At 53.2% G+C, this 18,398-nt stretch overlaps 2 protein-coding genes across 31 annotated transcripts in view; both read left to right on the top strand.

Annotated features, from left to right (window-relative positions):
• The first annotated feature begins 77 nt into the window (after positions 1 to 77).
• LOC125713020 (uncharacterized) lies at positions 78 to 5,145 on the top strand. 25 transcript variants are annotated; one of them, XM_048983765.1, is made up of 5 exons: positions 78 to 750; positions 1,072 to 1,297; positions 2,427 to 2,831; positions 3,235 to 3,396; positions 3,880 to 4,318. In XM_048983765.1, exons 1-5 carry the CDS (start codon positions 563 to 565, stop codon positions 4,216 to 4,218), a joined length of 1,320 nt encoding a protein of 439 aa, XP_048839722.1. In that variant the 5' UTR covers positions 78 to 562; the 3' UTR covers positions 4,219 to 4,318. The 25 variants fall into 25 exon arrangements, with proteins under 25 accessions (XP_048839722.1, XP_048839725.1, XP_048839746.1 ...); XM_048983768.1 differs by having other exon boundaries at positions 2,508 to 2,831; XM_048983789.1 differs by having other exon boundaries at positions 2,751 to 2,831.
• Positions 5,146 to 5,227: 82 nt separating this feature from the next.
• LOC125713013 (ankyrin repeat and SAM domain-containing protein 1A-like) overlaps positions 5,228 to 18,398 on the top strand; it is a 32,003-nt gene continuing 18,832 nt past the window's right edge. The window contains exons 1-11 of one of the 6 annotated variants that reach the window (XM_048983704.1): positions 5,228 to 5,409; positions 5,596 to 5,697; positions 6,326 to 6,406; positions 6,657 to 6,814; positions 7,235 to 7,297; positions 7,664 to 7,790; positions 8,459 to 8,499; positions 9,032 to 9,137; positions 10,258 to 10,709; positions 16,722 to 16,775; positions 17,974 to 18,043. In XM_048983704.1, coding sequence (XP_048839661.1) covers positions 5,325 to 5,409; positions 5,596 to 5,697; positions 6,326 to 6,406; positions 6,657 to 6,814; positions 7,235 to 7,297; positions 7,664 to 7,790; positions 8,459 to 8,499; positions 9,032 to 9,137; positions 10,258 to 10,709; positions 16,722 to 16,775; positions 17,974 to 18,043 — 1,339 coding nt within the window. In that variant the 5' untranslated portion in view covers positions 5,228 to 5,324. The remainder of the gene's footprint in view (positions 5,410 to 5,595; positions 5,698 to 6,325; positions 6,407 to 6,656; positions 6,815 to 7,234; positions 7,298 to 7,663; positions 7,791 to 8,458; positions 8,500 to 9,031; positions 9,138 to 10,257; positions 10,710 to 16,721; positions 16,776 to 17,973; positions 18,044 to 18,398) is intronic. The other 5 variants (XM_048983703.1, XM_048983706.1, XM_048983707.1 and 2 more) reach the window with 5 other exon arrangements.

The following is an 18,398-nucleotide window of genomic DNA, read 5'->3' on the forward strand; positions in this document are numbered from 1 at the left end:
GTGTGTGAGGTGCCAGTCTGTGTGAGGTGGTTTGGAAAAGAGCGTGTCATATCCAGCGTGATCCCTGAGTCCCCGATAGCATGTGTGAGGTGTCGGTCTGTGTGAGCTGGTCTGGCAGAGAGCGTGCCACATCCAGCATGATCCCTGTGTCCCTGGCAGCAGTGTGTGAGGTGCCAGTTTGTGTGAGGTGGTTTGGAAAAGAGCGTGTCATATCCAGCGTGATCCCTGTGTCCCCGATAGCATGTGTGAGGTCTTGGTCTGTGTGAGGTGGTCTGGCAGAGAGCATGCCACATCCAGCGTGATCCCTGTGTCCCCGATAGCATGTGTGAGGTCTTGGTCTGTGTGAGGTGGTCTGGCAGAGAGCATGCCACATCCAGCATGATCCCTGTGTCCGTGGCAGCAGTCTGTGAGGTTCCAGTCTGTGTGAGGTGGTTTGGAAAAGAGCGTGTCATATCCAGTGTGATCCCTGTGTCCCCTTGAGCATGTGTGAGGTCTTGGTCTGTGTGAGGTGGTCTGGCAGAGAGCATGCCACATCCAGCGTGATCCCTGTGTCCCCGATAGCATGTGTGAGGTCTTGGTCTGTGTGAGGTGGTCTGGCAGAGAGCGTGCCACATCCAGCGTGATCCCCGTCTCCCCGGTAGCAGTGTGTGAGGTGTCAGTCTGTGTGAGGTGGTCTGGCAGAGAGCGTGCCACATCCAGCATGATCCCCGTGTCCCCGGCAGCAGTGTGTGAGGTGCCAGTCTGTGTGAGGTGGTTTGGAAAAGAGCGTGTCATATCCAGCGTGATCCCTGTGTCCCCGATAGCATGTGTGAGGTGTTGGTCTGTGTGAGGTGGTCTGGAAAAGAGCGTGTCATATTCAGCATGATCCCTGTGTCCCCGATAGCATGTGTGAGGTCTTGGTCTGTGTGAGGTAGTCTGGCAGAGAGCATGCCACATCCAGCATGATCCCTGTGTCCCTGGCAGCAGTGTGTGAGGTGCCGGTCTGTGTGAGGTGGTTTGGAAAAGAGCGTGTCATATCCAGCGTGATCCCTGTGTCCCCGATAGCATGTGTGAGGTCTTGGTCTGTGTGAGGTGGTCTGGCAGAGAGCATGCCACATCCAGCATGATCCCTGTGTCCGTGGCAGCAGTGTGTGAGGTGCCGGTCTGTGTGAGGTGGTTTGGAAAAGAGTGTGTCATATCCAGCGTGATCCCTGTGTCCCTGGCAGCAGTGTGTGAGGTGCCAGTCTGTGTGAGGTGGTTTGGAAAAGAGCGTGTCATATCCAGCGTGATCCCTTTGTCCCTGGCAGCAGTGTGTGAGGTGCCGGTCTGTGTGAGGTAGTCTGGAAAAGAGCGTGTCATATTCAGCATGATCCCTGTGTCCCCGATAGCATGTGTGAGGTCTTGGTCTGTGTGAGCTGGTCTGGCAGAGAGCATGCCACATCCAGCATGATCCCTGTGTCCCTGGCAGCAGTGTGTGAGGTGCCGGTCTGTGTGAGGTGGTTTGGAAAAGAGCGTGTCATATCCAGCGTGATCCCTGTGTCCCCGATAGCATGTGTGAGGTCTTGGTCTGTGTGAGCTGGTCTGGCAGAGAGCATGCCACATCCAGCATGATCCCTGTGTCCCTGGCAGCAGTGTGTGAGGTGCCGGTCTGTGTGAGGTGGTTTGGAAAAGAGTGTGCCATATCCAGCGTGATCCCTGTGTCCCTGGCAGCAGTGTGTGAGGTGCCAGTATGTGTGAGGTGTTTTGGAAAAGAGTGTGTCATATCCAGCGTGATCCCTGTGTCCCTGGCAGCAGTGTGTGAGGTGCCAGTTTGTGTGAGGTGGTCTGGAAAAGAGCGTGTCATATCCAGCGTGATCCCTGTGTCCCTGGCAGCAGTGCGTGAGGTGCCAGTCTGTGTGAGGTGGTTTGGAAAAGAGTGTGTTCTATCCAGCATGATCCCTGTGTCTCCGATAGCATGTGTGAGGTCTTGGTCTGTGTGAGCTGGTCTGGCAGAGAGCATGCCACATCCAGCATGATCCCTGTGTCCGTGGCAGCAGTGTGTGAGGTGCCGGTCTGTGTGAGGTGGTCTGGCAGAGAGCGTGCCACATACAGCACAATCCCTGTGTCTCCGATAGCATGTGTGAGGTTTTGGTCTGTGTGAGGTGGTCTGGCAGAGAGCGTGCCACATCCAGCACGATCCCTGTCTCCCTGGCAGCAGTGTGTGAGGTGCCGGTCTGTGTGAGGTGGTCTGGAAAAGAGCGTGTCATATCCAGCGTGATCCCTGTGTCCCCGATAGCATGTGTGAGGTCTTGGTCTGTGTGAGGTGGTCTGGCAGAGAGCATGCCACATCCAGCATGATCCCTGTGTCTGTGGCAGCAGTGTGTGAGGTGCCGGTCTGTGTGAGGTGGTTTGGAAAAGAGTGTGTCATATCCAGCGTGATCCCTGTGTCCCTGGCAGCAGTGTGTGAGGTGCCAGTCTGTGTGAGGTGGTTTGGAAAAGAGCGTGTCATATCCAGCGTGATCCCTGTGTCCCTGGCAGCAGTGTGTGAGGTGCCAGTCTGTGTGAGGTGGTTTGGAAAAGAGCGTGTCATATCCAGCGTGATCCCTGTGTCCCTGGCAGCAGTGTGTGAGGTGCCAGTATGTGTGAGGTGGTTTGGAAAAGAGTGTGTCATATCCAGCGTGATCCCTGTGTCCCTGGCAGCAGTGTGTGAGGTGCCGGTTTGTGTGAGGTGGTCTGGAAAAGAGCGTGTCATATCCAGCGTGATCCCTGTGTCCCTGGCAGCAGTGTGTGAGGTGCCAGTCTGTGTGAGGTGGTTTGGAAAAGAGCGTGTCATATCCAGCGTGATCCCTGTGTCCCTGGCAGCAGTGTGTGAGGTGCCGGTCTGTGTGAGGTGGTCTGGAAAAGAGCGTGTCATATTCAGCATGATCTCTGTGTCCCCGATAGCATGTGTGAGGTCTTGGTCTGTGTGAGCTGGTCTGGCAGAGAGCATGCCACATCCAGCATGATCCCTGTGTCCCTGGCAGCAGTGTGTGAGGTGCCGGTCTGTGTGAGGTGGTTTGGAAAAGAGCGTGTCATATCCAGCGTGATCCCTGTGTCCCCGATAGCATGTGTGAGGTCTTGGTCTGTGTGAGGTGGTCTGGCAGAGAGCATGCCACATCCAGCATGATCCCTGTGTCCGTGGCAGCAGTGTGTGAGGTGCCGGTCTGTGTGAGGTGGTTTGGAAAAGAGTGTGTCATATCCAGCGTGATCCCTGTGTCCCTGGCAGCAGTGTGTGAGGTGCCAGTCTGTGTGAGGTGGTTTGGAAAAGAGCGTGTCATATCCAGCGTGATCCCTGTGTCCCTGGCAGCAGTGTGTGAGGTGCCAGTATGTGTGAGGTGGTTTGGAAAAGAGTGTGTCATATCCAGCGTGATCCCTGTGTCCCTGGCAGCAGTGTGTGAGGTGCCAGTTTGTGTGAAGTGGTCTGGAAAAGAGCGTGTCATATCCAGCGTGATCCCTGTGTCCCTGGCAGCAGTGTGTGAGGTGCCAGTCTGTGTGAGGTGGTTTGGAAAAGAGCGTGTTCTATCCAGCATGATCCCTGTGTCTCCGATAGCATGTGTGAGGTCTTGGTCTGTGTGAGGTGGTCTGGCAGAGAGCGTGCCACGTCCAGCACGATCCCTGTGTCCCCGATAGCATGTGTGAGGTCTTGGTCTGTGTGAGCTGGTCTGGCAGAGAGCATGCCACATCCAGCATGATCCCTGTGTCCCTGGCAGCAGTGTGTGAGGTGCCGGTCTGTGTGAGGTGGTTTGGAAAAGAGCGTGTCATATCCAGCGTGATCCCTGTGTCCCCGATAGCATGTGTGAGGTCTTGGTCTGTGTGAGCTGGTCTGGCAGAGAGCATGCCACATCCAGCATGATCCCTGTGTCCCTGGCAGCAGTGTGTGAGGTGCCGGTCTGTGTGAGGTGGTTTGGAAAAGAGTGTGCCATATCCAGCGTGATCCCTGTGTCCCTGGCAGCAGTGTGTGAGGTGCCAGTATGTGTGAGGTGGTTTGGAAAAGAGTGTGTCATATCCAGCGTGATCCCTGTGTCCCTGGCAGCAGTGTGTGAGGTGCCAGTTTGTGTGAGGTGGTCTGGAAAAGAGCGTGTCATATCCAGCGTGATCCCTGTGTCCCTGGCAGCAGTGCGTGAGGTGCCAGTCTGTGTGAGGTTTTTTGGAAAAGAGTGTGTTCTATCCAGCATGATCCCTGTGTCTCCGATAGCATGTGTGAGGTCTTGGTCTGTGTGAGCTGGTCTGGCAGAGAGCATGCCACATCCAGCATGATCCCTGTGTCCGTGGCAGCAGTGTGTGAGGTGCCGGTCTGTGTGAGGTGGTCTGGCAGAGAGCGTGCCACATACAGCACAATCCCTGTGTCTCCGATAGCATGTGTGAGGTTTTGGTCTGTGTGAGGTGGTCTGGCAGAGAGCGTGCCACATCCAGCACGATCCCTGTCTCCCTGGCAGCAGTGTGTGAGGTGCCGGTCTGTGTGAGGTGGTCTGGAAAAGAGCGTGTCATATCCAGCGTGATCCCTGTGTCCCCAGTGACAGGGGCGACGTAACTGTTTGCATGTGGAAATTACAGAGAGCGTGCCACATACAACGTGTTCCCTGTGTCCCTGGCAACAAGGGTGAGGTGTTTTTCTGCTTTAGGCAGTCTGTCAGAGCATGCCATGTCCGGCGTGACCCCTGTGTTCCTGACAGCAGTGGCGAGGTGTCGGTCTGTGTGAGGTGGACTGCAGAGAGCGTTCTACATCCAGCGTGTGAACCTTGTGTCCCTGGCGGCAGGGGCAAGGTGTCGGTCTGCGTGAGGCGGTGTGGCAGAGAGCGCGCCACATCCAGCATGAACCCTGTTTTCCCAGTGGCAGGGGCGAGGTGTGAGGTGGTCTGGCAGAGACCATGCCATATCCGGTGTGGTCCTTGTGTCCCCAGTGACAGGGGCAAACTGTTGGTGTGCGTGAAGTGGACTGCAGGGAGCGTGCCACGTGCTGCGTAATCCCTGTGTCCCCAGCAGCAGGGGTGAGGTGTTGGTCTAGCAGGGTCTAGCAGAGAGTGTATCATATCCGGCATGCTCCTTGTGGCCTTGGCAGTAGGGGTGAGGTGTTGGTCTGCATGAGGTGGTCTGTCATTGAGCATGCCTTGTCCGGCGTGATCCCTGTATCCCTGACGACAGTGGCAAGATGTTGGCCTGCTTGAAGTGATCTGACAGAGAACATGCCACGTCCGGTGTGATCCCTGCGTCCCCGCCAACAGGGATGAGGTATCAGACTGCATGAGGTGGTCTGCAAAAAGCGTGCCTGGTGTCGTGTGCGTCACGTGGTCTGGCAGACAGCGTTCCCATGAGCTGCCTCCTGCTGTATGTTGCAGACGGAGAAAGGCAGCGCCCTGCACGAGGCGGCTCTCTTCGGGAAGACGGACGTGGTTCAGAAGCTGCTCAGCTCAGGTTAGCCCACTCCCCCATTTACTTCTGGTTTGCTTCCTATACACTTCACATTGGACACCCACCCCCATAGCATCATCGGTCACCTGTCACATGTTGGTGGTGTGTGGAGCTGGTCACTGTTGTGACCAGAGAGGCGTGCTGATGCTGATAATGGTGGTGATGGTAATGATGATGACTCTCTCCCAGGGATCAACGTCAACATGGTGGACAAGAAGGCCTTGACGGCACTGGACATTGTGAAGGACATGCCTTCCCAGAAGAGCCGGGAGATTGCCGCGCTTATCCAGGGTAAGAGCCACCTGGCCGCACTCATTGCCCGTGTCTGGGGTCCCCCAGCAGGCCTGCCCCCTTGGTGTGTTGTGAGGCAGTACCTCCTACTGCTGCTGTGCCTGTACATCTGCTCTGTCTCGCATTTCATTACACGAGATTCCCTGTGCCGTTTGGGGCATGTGGTGGGGGTATTTGGCGCCCATCCTGCATGTGCCCAAAAACAGCCCTCTTTATCTGGCAGGATAACCCCAGAGGCCAGTGAGGAACCTGTCTTGGCCTGGTGTGCACTGAGTTAGGGATCCATGCTTGTTTCCGGAAGCATGAGGGTTCAAATCCCATGACAAGCAGACTGATTCATAACCACTGGGCCCTTCAGCAAAACCCTTAACCACTACTGCTTCTGGGATGCTGGTTGACCCGTCTCTTTGCTACTTGTACATCACTTTGAACACGTGCGCCTACTAAATATATAATTGCAACATTACCTTATTGGCGGTGGGACAGGAAGCTGAGGGCTGTGTGTTTGGTATTATTAGGTGGCCCTCTGACAGCAGCCTGCAACATCGATGCGGGGGTGGTTCTCAGCAAGAGTGTACCTCTTCTGCAACCCCTGAGTCGATGTGATCCCTGTGCTCTCTTACTGTAGGTCACATGACAGGAAGTCCACCCGAAATAGCTCTGCCCCCTCCCCCTCCGTGTCAGGACAATCTGAGCCCCCGGAAGAAAGGTGAGGTATTTTCCCTGCCAGTGCCCAGCCGGATGCCCCCATATAAACGCCAGTACACTGCCATGGCAACGCCCAGGCTCCGCCTCTCCCATGTCATTGGCTGATCAGCTGGCTGGCCTTGTGATACATGTAGCATCACATCGTGCCATGCTGTGTCCTGAACGTGCCAGAAAGGCCTGTGGACCACCGCTCCCCACATTCTCTCTGAACCTCATCCCCCCCCCCCCCCCCCCCCCCCCCGCCGTTTCAGGAGACTCCACAGTGGAGCCGATAACAGCACCGGGCCCTGAGGAGGAGAGCCCCTATGAGGCACTCTTCGAAGCCACTTCCTGCCATTCCCTGGACAGCCTGGCCAGCGGCAAGTCTTCTGAGAGGGACTCGGGTCGGACTGACAGCGAGGGGGGCAGGGTGAGCAGCTGCCAAATACACACACACACACACACACACACACACACAAAACTGTCCATCTGGCCAGACCCAGCCATCACATCACAGCGAGTTCTTACTCTCAGGGAATGTCTGTAATCCCTTATTACTCCACTAGGGGGCCACACCAATTTTCTGTTTTCCTTATTTGTTAAAGCTTTAATCATTTAGTTACATGTCATTCTGGCACTCACGTCAGTATTAAGTTCTCTTAATTTCCCTATGCAGTCTATTGTTTGGTGCATGGCTCATCATGTACTCTAGATGGCACTGTTTGTCTGGTTTCTTATTCTCAATGGGCGCTGCGCCGTATGTCGCTTATTTGGTTGGACGCTGAGCTCTGAGCCTGCCTGCTGCATCCAATTTGAGAATCATCTCTGAACATCGGCTGTGCTTTTGCAGAAGGAGCATCCACCCCAAAGCGCACAGCAACCACCTGGCCGCGAGGAGGGTGTCACCTCTGAGGTATGGGGGGGGACAAACTAATTAAAGCAGAACTGCCCAGTAGTCAGGCGGGTTGGGAAGTTGCTAGGGATGATCTCACTTGTTCAGTCCCAATACCGATAATGATGCCTGGGCTTTGGCCATTGGTACCAAATACCTACCCGATACCAGTGTTTAGTTAATAAGCTGTATACCTCCATGATCTCCTACCAAAATGCACAACTCTACCAGATAATGTTCGCTTGAGGATATAAACATACAATAACATGCCTTCCTCGGCAATTGCAGCTGTCTGTTAAATTTGTATCACAAGTGATTAAGTCTTGTGCTGAAGTAACAGTTCTACCAGCAGGGGGCAGCGTGACATGGTTCTGTCTTCCTCTTTAGTCCTTGTATGTGAACAGCAGCATGGAGCAGTGGGTGGAGCGAATGGGGAGGTCTGAGGAAGATGAGGACCACACGTATGATCTGCTGGTGACCGCCCAGACCAAGGGCTCGTCGCGGCCAGGCACAGGTATGGGGCCGGAGTCCAGCTGCCACTATAAAATGTCAGGCTGGCGAAAGGGCTGGGGATCCATAGCTGTGGCTCTGAACCAACTGGTGCTTCTGGCAGAGTAACCGGCCACTAACGAGAGCAACCCTTAACGTGCGTGAAGTGCCCCGGGGGGGGTTCCACCCCCCCCCAGTCCCCGTCTCCGCCCACCATGCTGTACATCGGTATTTAAAAGCCCAGCTGTGAATACGGCAGTGAGGGATTAGCGGGGGCCGTGTGCCCTGCAGAGTCTCGCTTTGTGGGGCTGCAGCGTGGCGCGAAACTTAATTGGATTAAAGGGATTTAATTATCCCGTGTGTCACAGGGAGCTTGGACTAATATAGATGTCTGCCGATATTCCCAGGCCCTGTTCCGTCTCCCCAGGCAAATAGGGAAGTTTTGCAGTGAGCGGCGTCTGTACTGGCCGCCTGGATGGATAGATGGATGGATGGATGTTGGTTGACTATAGCGCAACACACACATTTCCACAGTAAAAGACATTGACATACAGTAACAATAAGTAGTAAACAGTAACTGCAATGACTGCCAGGGAAAGTATCGCATGGAATTCCATAGTACATTAATAGAAATAATAGTACTGGGCTGCAGTATCTCATTCTTTGAATATTGAAGGTTTGTTCTCTTTGCAGATGAGGCTCCCCCGCTGCCCTCCAGCAGCCTCCTGCCTCAGGTACGGTGCTCACGGTGCCTCTCACACGCCTGCCGCCCAGAACCCGCCTCTGCACTCTGAGCCGGCTGGGCAACTGCGGTGCTGCCTGACCGCGAGTTTCCACGTTCCCTGAGCTGTGCTTCCCCTTCGGGTTTCTTAATGAGGTCGTCCTCCTGTTAAAACCCGCAAAACCTGCTTAGGCTAAAGTATCACTGGAGCTGCCTCTCACTCAGGGCGTGACCACTGAGCATCCGCTCTGTTCTCAGCCTTAACGAGGCTCCCCGCTTCACTGTCCTTGCCAGCTGCCTACACTCGCATTTTCCCTGACAGAAGTTTCCTGCCTCCCTTCCCTGCTGTCGAGTTTCTCCTACTCTAATTGGACTCTCTGAAGCTGTGTTGCTTGAACCCGAGCCCCCATTGTGCCCCAGCCAAAAGGGCTGGTTGTCGCTCCTCTTGGATGGCCTGTGACCCTGGCTGAGCCGAGGTGCGCTGATGACGGGGCCACGTGACCGACGCCTCCTCACTGGACCGCTCTGCTTCCCCATATCTGCAGCGAAAACCAGCCCCGGCCAGCGAGCCCCGACCCCCGGGCCAGTCCGCCAAGACACCCCCGGACCTGGCGCCAGTGCCCGGCCAACTGGGACCGCGTCCCATGGCGGGTGAGTCCAAGTTAAAACTAATGCAGTTCCTCTGCTGCCTGTATCACGGACCTGTTCTGTGACTCCTCACAGGTTTAGTCAGGGATGCCTTTTTACCTCCTGTCTCTGTGTATGTCTGTCACACCGATCAGTTTGTATCAGCAGCACACCCTTCAAAAATTATAGCCGGCAACTCTGAACGGCATTGCAAAATGTAAATGGGCACTGTGTTGGCCTACTGCTCTGGCCTCTGCTCTCACTGACAGCCGCTGGTCTTAAATGGCACAGGCACCACAAAGGGCACCTCTTCTTTGCATGTGGGTGGAAGGACCCCCAGTGTCTCTGCCCATCCCCTAAAAGGAAAGTGCCACTGTGCGGTGTAATGCAGTGATTCGCAGGGTGGCAGCTGAGAGGATTGTGTTGTGCCCTTCTGGTACCGTGTGCGCACGCGTGTCTGTGCGTGTCTGTGCGTGTCTGTGTGTGTGTTTATCCAGGTCTCCTGTTCACCAGCGTGACGGACAGCTCTGCCTGTGCTTTGACACCCCTTCCTAGCTCAAGGGCAAATGAAAACAGAGGCTGGTGACCCCTGTGATTCTGTGACCCCGTTGTCCCAGTTTCCCTGTCACCAGACACCGCGGCATTCTGGCCACACACGCACACACACAGGCGCACACACACACGCGCACACACACAGGCGCACACACACATGCTCAGCCAGGCCATTCCCGCAGGACACAGGCGGCGCTCAGACTCGGCAGGATTCAGGAGAGCCTCCAGCAGGTTGTGCGTCTCGGGGACGGTGAAGAGCCGTATTTGCTGTGCTTCAACTGGTGGGCATGTTGGTGTGTCTCTCACTCCCCTCTGTCTGTACATGCTCCCCCCCCCAGTTCTATGTCTTTTTCAGGCCAGCCTCCCCTCCGTCTTCCCTAAAGGGAGTCCTTACTGCAGCGTGACTTCCTTGGAACCTAACCTTATAAAGGAGGCTGTTATTCAATAGGAGGGATGGAGAGAGTGAAGCGCGGGGGTGGGTGGGGGGGGCTTTCTCGCTTACTCGCTCGCTCTGAGCTGGAGCGCCAATCCCCCGGCTCTCATGCTCTCCGTTGTCGGCAAAGCGGTACTCAGCTCTCTCTGTCTCACCCAGATTCCAGCGTGCCCGGCCAGGGCATCGACGTCCCAGAGCAGTTCACCGGGCTCCTGCACGGCTCCTCGCCCGTCTTCGAGTCTCACAAGGTGCCCGGCGTGCCAGCGGAGAGCCAGAATCCGCAGCCTGCAGCAGCCGACGCTCCCACGCCCGTGCGGCCCACCATGGCAGCCTCCCCGGCCGATCCCAAGGCCATCTACGCCACCGTGGTGCATACAAGGCCCGAGGCCCGGGACTCGCCTGCTGCTGCGGCGGCGCCGGCCAGCCGGCCACGCCCCCCAGGGAACCTGAAGTTGGCTCGGAGCCTCTCCAAGTCTGACTCGGACCTGCTGGTGTCGCCACCCAACGAGGAGGACGGGGGCCTGAGTGGCCGCAGCGAGTCCGTCTCCAATTGCAGCGCCAGCAAGAAACGGCTGGAGAAGTCGCCGTCGTTCGCCTCCGAGTGGGATGAGGTACGGGGTGTCGGACGTGGGTTCATATGGGTCGCGTGGCTCTGGGGTGTGCCTGTTTAGGAAGTGGGATGCAGTGTGACAGAGGGATGGCTTACCGCCAGGCTGCCCAGACAGACTCACCATGCTCAGCAGGAGCACACCGCCTGCCCTCACTGCCGGGGTGCCTGTGCTGCAGCCTCCTCTCTGATGGGGGAGAGCCTCCATGTCTTACCTTGGATGTGTCTGTCGGCACTGATTCTGTGGGGGCATGAGCAGATTATCTTTCTGCACAGTCAGTATGGGTCTCACCGACCAATGCCAGGTTTCATGGTTTCATGCAGGTGACGTTTTGGTAAGATGGACAGAGCTGAGAGGAGCTGAATGGTACCAAAGGCTATGTCTGATAATTGTGGGTCTGTTTGTTCTGGTCTGCGGTCTGCAGTCGTGCGGTCAGATTTCTTTGCTTGCTGTCACCGTCATCTCCAGCATGGCCCTATAGCCAAAGCCCTCTGCACTTCGCATGCGAGACGTCTTCATGCCAAATTCGACGAGAATAACATTGACGGATGCTTGGATTCTTTAATCTCAAAGAAAAGAGCAGATTTCCAGTAGCACAACATATACCGTTAGTCAGTAAAAGAAATGTATATAGCGATAAATCACAAACAAAAAAGTGCAAAGAATGGCTGAAAAAGTACTGCCATAGAATGACTCATTATAGAGAATGTTTGCCGAAGATATTCTGATGCTAAAGGTGCTTCTTTGTTTAGCGAACATGACGCACGGAGGGTGGAAGTCTTTGTCCAGTATAGCCGTCAGCTTTCTGGATGCTTTCTGACCATTCTTCTGAAAGGAGAACACTAAGTTGATTTGGGTGCAACATCCGAGACTCGGACGGTGACATCAAGCGTCGGTTCACTGGCAGGAGTGCGGCTCAGATCGCAAAACCTGCACGTTCGTTCCATGAAGGCTAGTGGCAGGCAGCCAGAGTCCTGCAGGTTTCTGAATCCCTTCTAATTAGCGTCTGAGTAAATGAAACAGCAGGTGAAGTGCTTCTCTTTCCAAATAATTATAAAGCTATTAAGAAGCTCCGTGGAGTAAGAACAGGCACCAGCTAGGCCTGACCCCTTTTCCCGGGCAACAGGGGAGAGCTGTTTTGTATTAGCACTGGTGGTTTTATGGGTTCGCGCACCATGGCTAGCTGCAGTCCTGGAGTAAGCTCCGATAGCTCTCGGGGAATAGCGAACCATGGCTAGCTGTGGTGCTGGAGTTAGCATGGACAGATTTTGGGGGATAACGCACCTTGGCTAGCTGTGATCCTGGAGTTAGCACTGATATCTCCTGTGAAGCATGCTATGGCTAGCTGTGGTGCTGGAGTTAGCACCTACTTTTCTTGGGAGTTAGCGTACCTTGGCTAGCTGTTGTCCTGGAGTTAGCACGGACAGATCTTGGGGGATAGCGCACCTTAGCTAGCTGTGGTCCTGGTGTTAGTGCATCTTGGTTAGCTATGTATCGTTGTATCTGGTGGCATACCCGTGGTGTCTCAAAACACAGATGGCCGGGGTTAATGAAGTGTATGCATGGTGGTCTGCTGTTAGTAAAGGGATGCCATCACTGCTTAGGAACCAGTGTGAATTATGATGGTGGCTTGTTCAAAATGAGGTCTGTGTCTTTCTGGAAAAGAGGAACGTTTTTGAGGTTGCTTAGCACTGCATAAACCCAGCAGTGTATTAAAAATAATAACGATAGATGAGTCTAATTTAAATATAGGTATAGATATTGGGCGGAAGACTCCTTGCCACTTGCACTCCCTGTATTTTCATCGGAGGCAGAGCAGATTTCTAACCGAGGTCTCATCCTTCCACATGCAGTCAGGCCTGCACTAGAAGATTCCAGTCCCCCATAGCATCTACACATGGTATCTCACTGCCCATAGGTGGGTACTGGGGAGTATCAGCCACAGCCCACCCTGAGCTTTATGAATATACAGAAAATTCAATCCATAACCAACACAGTGTTGTCTAATATCGCCGGTGCCAGCAGCTTATCAGCCGAATAAAGTTACATGGTTTTTTTTATTCTGTGAAAGACGAAAGATTGGTCTGCCAGCCAGATTTAATAATAAAATATAAATGTGTCGCAGGTCAGATAAAATATTGTGGAGCTCGGGTGACAAAGAGATCATGAGGTGGACTGCAAAGTTCAATTTTTAGCACACTCATGTTGTGAGCTCCTTAAATGAACAGCAGTGAAACAGGGAGCGAGAATAAACAAGCACACACAGACCGGAGAGCATGTACACAAGTACATATGGGCAATAGAGACGGAGCATAAGAAGTCATACTCTGAAAAAATTTTTTTTCCAGTTTGGCAGCTTATAACAACTTAAAATCCATTAATTTTTTATATTAAAAAAAAAAAACTAAATATAGACTAACCTTTATTTTACTTTCACTTCCGCCTACCTAATGTTTCTCCGTTCTTTTTTGAAACCAGTGGAAACGTGGACAGGTTCTGAAAAGGCACCAAGCAAGAACCATCCCAGCACCGGCACCAGCTCCGTGTTGGTGGAAACACTTTGGCCCCTGCCTAAAGGGTGCACCCTAATTTAGATACACTGCTGCAGTGCATCCGAGATGCCAATAACAGTCCTTAACCCAAGTTGCTTCTAAATAAAGGAATGACCCACTTGCTCATGCAGTATAACCAGCATTTGAAAATCCCCCCTCGTCCCTCACTGAACATCACACATGCAGCTCTGTTACCAAAGGTACAAGTATCTACCTTAAGTTTTGCTGCATAACGTTTTTTGTGCAAGTTTGTTAATCCTGTAACACTTTATTTGACCGCATAAATGCTATTACTTATGTATTAATTAACCACAAACTAAGTCGCGTACTGATCTCGTGTTAATTCATCGTTAATAAATCGTGACACATTTTATCTCAAGCAGTTACTGCATCTGGTAGTATGTCTGTTAATTCTGTAAAACTTTGTGAACTACTGAAGGAACAAGTCATGAATAGCACAAGTTAAATACTGATCTCATGTAAGTTCATCATTAATGAATCATGGCATCTTTTATCTCATGTAGCATCTACATTTGTTTGTGATTTGTGCTTCAGTAATAAGTTATGACTATATTATTTGTGCCCTATCAAGTAAAGTGTTACTGTTAATTCTTTTAGAAACCTTTTTCATTATGAAACAAGGCGTTGTATCACTCTGTCCCCTAGGAACACCTGATTGGTTCCCATCCTTCTTGTGTAAACTACATGGCGATCATGTTGCTCGTCCTGCCTGCTGCCCCAGCACCCTTTCATTCTCCTCCCTGGTCCCCCTGCCTCTTTGTCTTATACCCCATACACAGATTTGAATTGCATGAGGTCCAGAGCTTACACAAAACCCGCTCTTGACTTGCTAATGTCTTGGGCTCAGGCTCCAGCTGGACATGACGATACGGGGGGGGGGGGCTTTGTGCAGGGGGCCGAGGGTGTGTGTGACTAAAGAGGTAGACAGAACGTCGTCAGGGGCACACAGACATGGCCACCACAAGACCGCCTTTTGTGAGTATCCGTTTTCCCTTGGTCCAGTAGCGCTCAGAAATGACAAATGTGATACTGGTGACCCATATCAAACAACTGGGCCCAGGAGTTTCTCGCTGGGCTGTGTAGAACAGCTTGGTCCGGGAGTCACGTGGTGGTTTATATTGAGGAAATATCTGGGTGGTCTATAATGGAACAGTTTGGTCCGGGAGTCTCCAGTTGGTCCGTATTGAGCACCTTGGTCCTGGAGTCTCTGGGTGGCATGTACCGGACAGTTTGGTCCAGGAGTCTCTGGGTGGTCTATGTCAAGCAGCTTAGCCCATATCGAACGGCTTTGTCTGGGAGAATCTGGGTGGTCTATTTTGAACAACTTGGTCCAGGAGTGTCTGGTTAGTCTGTATCGAACAGATCAGCGGAAGCTGATTCACAGGCAGGCCATGTGTGAAAGGTATAGATGTGGAGCTCCGATTCAGTTATGTTGTACTGGAAGTTGCAGTTATGTCCGCATGCTACTGGTAAAGAGTCTCATTGGACATATTCTTTCCCCGTATGTATCCCAGCATGCCCTGAGAGTGTATCCGCTTGCCGCGGACTTGGCTGAGGCGTGCATTCGTCCATCCCCCTCCCAGAGAATGCCAGGCCATCCATGTGAGTCTGGCAACTTGGCACTCACCCCAGCTGGTTCACTTTGGCTGGAGCTGTGGTCTTTTCCACTGGCCAGTTCTGCCGGTGACCATGGCACTACACTGATTTTACAGCCCGGCAGAGCCGGTGTGTCCGTAGCTGAAGGTTTCACCTTCTGTTCAGCTTGTGAAGCGTTTCTCACTTGCGTTTGAGTGACTGCAGGGTTGCAATACAAGCCCTTAAGGGATGAGAAGTTGGTATCGGCATCTTTTCCACACTGTGTTGGGCATCCTTGTTTGCTCTGACTACTTTTTGGTCCTTCCCCCTTTTGGTCATGCCCCCCTCCCCCTTCCTCTTTGTTAATCACTGGTCTTCTGCAGCAGGAACATGCCAATGATTGATGCATCTGGGCTAAATCACGCTGCTTGTATGTATATAGCACATACACTGAGCAGTGTCCTTTGGCTGATCTTTGCACTGTCGGTCAGTTTCTGCTGCCACAGGGATCTCTGCCCGGCAGATACGATGTGCCTTCTCGTCGAGCTTTGAGAAACGCTTTCCTTGTCAATGGATGTGTTTTGGGATTTGTGGGACACTGGGTGTGTGAAGTGTGTGAAGCGTTTTATCTCGACACTGCAGGATCCTCTCACTTGCAGCCCCTGACGCGTCCTGCTGTCATCAGCATAGCACTCTGGCAGCTTTCTCCTGATCGCTTCGACTCCCATGTGCTCCTTTTGGAGGGACCCGACAGTCACGTATCAGTGATTAGGGTGCGTTGGCAATGCGTCTGTTTCTGCAGGGCTGGCAGGCCGCCGGCCTCCGAACTCCCATTGGTTCCAGGCTGCCATCAGCCGCGTGTTATTTTGTAATCAGAGGCTCGCAGTGTCTGGTACATATGGCTGCTCCCTAGGCCTGTATTTATGCGTTGAGTCACGGGTTGATTAGCAGTCTAAATGGGGCAGTTTGTGCTGCCTTGTTAAACGCCAGATCTGCTGGAATCTGAGGCTCCCTTTGAGTCAGAGGGGATACTTCAGTCTTCCCGACTCTCAGCTTTTTCTTTGAAGGGCGTGCTGTCGGGTCACCTCAGCCCTTTCTGTGAGGGAAAGCCTCTGCGGTTTGGCGAGGAGCTTGACCCTGGTGAAACTTCTCAGTCCTGGACAATGGGATTTAGATATCGTTCTCCCTGTTGCAGGTCTGCTTTAGTTCTTTCGCAATCCCTAATCTCACGGGCAACAAGTCTGCATGCATATTTAATATGTGTCCTGACTGGCTCATGAATAGCTGTAAGGAGGCGGTGTGTACGCGCTGTTGTCGAGAAACAGGGAATACTCGTGTTTGGCATGGTGAGTCATCACAGCTGGTCTCCGCATCCGCGTGGGGAGATCCCAGCCTCTTTTTTTATGTTTTGGTCCATGTCTGCCTGTGCCGTTTCCCGTCACGTAAAAGCTTCTTGTTTCCATGGAAATGTGGGCTCTGCGTTGGGACTGCTATTATGGGGTGTCACATGGTCTCAGAACGTGCTTTCAAGAGCACATGAGCCAGAAAATGCGGTGTTTTGAATGAGGAGTTCTCTTTGAAAGTGGAACTGACATCACCTATCTAACATGACTGCGGAAAAGAGTGTCTGTGAGTGAAGTTGTCTCTCATATAGACCAGGCTTCTGGCATGTCTGGTCCCAATTACTGGATTAAAGCCTGCTCTTGTGTGATAAGCGTCAGATCTCATCCACACCTTCAGAATATAGGGCTTCCGGTAAAGGTTTGTCATCCTGAAACTGGCCTGTCTGATAACTACTGGTTAACTGAGGGCTTCACAGATGAATGATTTTATAACCGTTTTTAAAGCGTGACTCATTCTTTCCCAGCAGATACGGAAGTCTCTGACCGCACAACCTCGGATCTCTAAGTCATTCCAGAGTGTAAGATTCCGGTCTCCGTTTATCCAGTTTGGCTTTACTGTCCGGGATAAGGGGCTGAGGCCGGGACAAGGTGCCTGGGAAGCAGAGAGGTGTGCGTTTGGTGAACGTGGGTTTTTGTTGCTTGTGCGTGAGTTAATCAGGCCCCAACAGAGGCCTTTCATCTTTGAGCTGAGCCCTCAGGTGATTGTGGAAAACCTCCCGTTTCATGCTGCTAGACAGCAGTCTCTATTCCTCCTCCTCCTCCTCCTCCTCTTCTTACTCCTCTGACAGATGGTGTGAATGTGCCACCAGCAGAGGAGAGTGGTCATCCATGAATTTGGTGCCTGAGGACCTTCCTCTGAAATATCAGATCTCGGAAGGTCCCTCCTGCCCCAGAGTCTGTCCGCTGGTTATTCTTGCTGTGGCGTTAAACGCTTAATATGTGTGTTTAACTCTTCCCAGAACTGTTCTGCGCACCTTTTTCTTGCAATGATTTTAAAAATACCATGAAGTGCTTCCTCAATAAATGGGGCTGGACTGGTTATAAGGGGGAGAGGAGTGCAGAGCGCCCCCTTGGGGGTTCCTGGGTCCTCGCAGCGGGGCACTTACCGCCTCCCCCAGGTCTGAAGCCCCACAGGAGCATCACTCATGTCCTGAGTATTACAGCTGGTATCCCATGTGATGCTACTGAGCTGTTCAGTACAGCACAGGTGTAGTAGTGGTCACATTCACAGCACAAGACGGGGCTGCACAGGAGTTCAGAGTCGGCCGCTCGCAGCCATATCACATGACTGAGGACACGCCTCTTCAGAGGCAGTGTCCCCTGTGATGTGAGGCCTCATCCTTCCTCCTTCTGGGCTGTTTCTGTGTGTGTGTGTGCGCATGTGTGTGCGCGCGTGCGTCTGCTCATGCCAGTGAATTCAGCTACGCACATATGTGGCAGCCCGGTGCGGCCCAGCCCAGCTCCGCTCTGACAGAGGGGCTGCGGTGCTTGAGTGGTGTTGGGAGTGCCTGCTGCCTGCCAGGTCTGCGTTCACGCCTGTTCCATAGGGACCCTTCCGGGATCTTCAGCAGCTTCCATCAGCGTGGCCCTTCCTGGTTAATGGGAGCTTCTTTGCTATCAGTGGGATGTTCCACCTGACCACTCCGGGGGTGAGAGGGTCCTCACTCGCAGGTCGTTTATGTTCTTGGCAGCTAACCCTGTGCTGTACCCCGCCAGATTGAGAAAATCATGAACCTGATTGGAGCAGGATTTGACTTCTCAAAGGACCAGCACATGGCTGCTGCAGGTAAGCACCTCCCTCAGTTACAGTTGTTCATCCCATTGTCTGCCTCCTCCTCTCCTCCTCTTCCTTCTCCTCTCACACTCTGCCTCCCCCTCTCCTCTCCTTGTCTCCTCTTGCAGTCTTCCTCCCCCTCTCCTCTCCTTTTATCCTCTCGCAGTCTGCCTCCCCCTCTCCTCTCCTTGTCTCCTCTCGTAGTCTGCCTCCCCCTCTCTTCCTTCTCCTCTCAGTCTGCCTCCCCCTCTCTTCCTTCTCCTCTCAGTCTGCCTCCCCCTCTCTTCCTTCTCCTCTCAGTCTGCCTCCCCCTCTCTTCCTTCTCCTCTCACACTCTGCCTCCCCCTCCTTCCTTCTCCTCTCACAC

This window comes from Brienomyrus brachyistius, chromosome 18, assembly GCF_023856365.1.
Source record: "Brienomyrus brachyistius isolate T26 chromosome 18, BBRACH_0.4, whole genome shotgun sequence".
Taxonomy (NCBI): Eukaryota; Metazoa; Chordata; class Actinopteri; order Osteoglossiformes; family Mormyridae; genus Brienomyrus; species Brienomyrus brachyistius.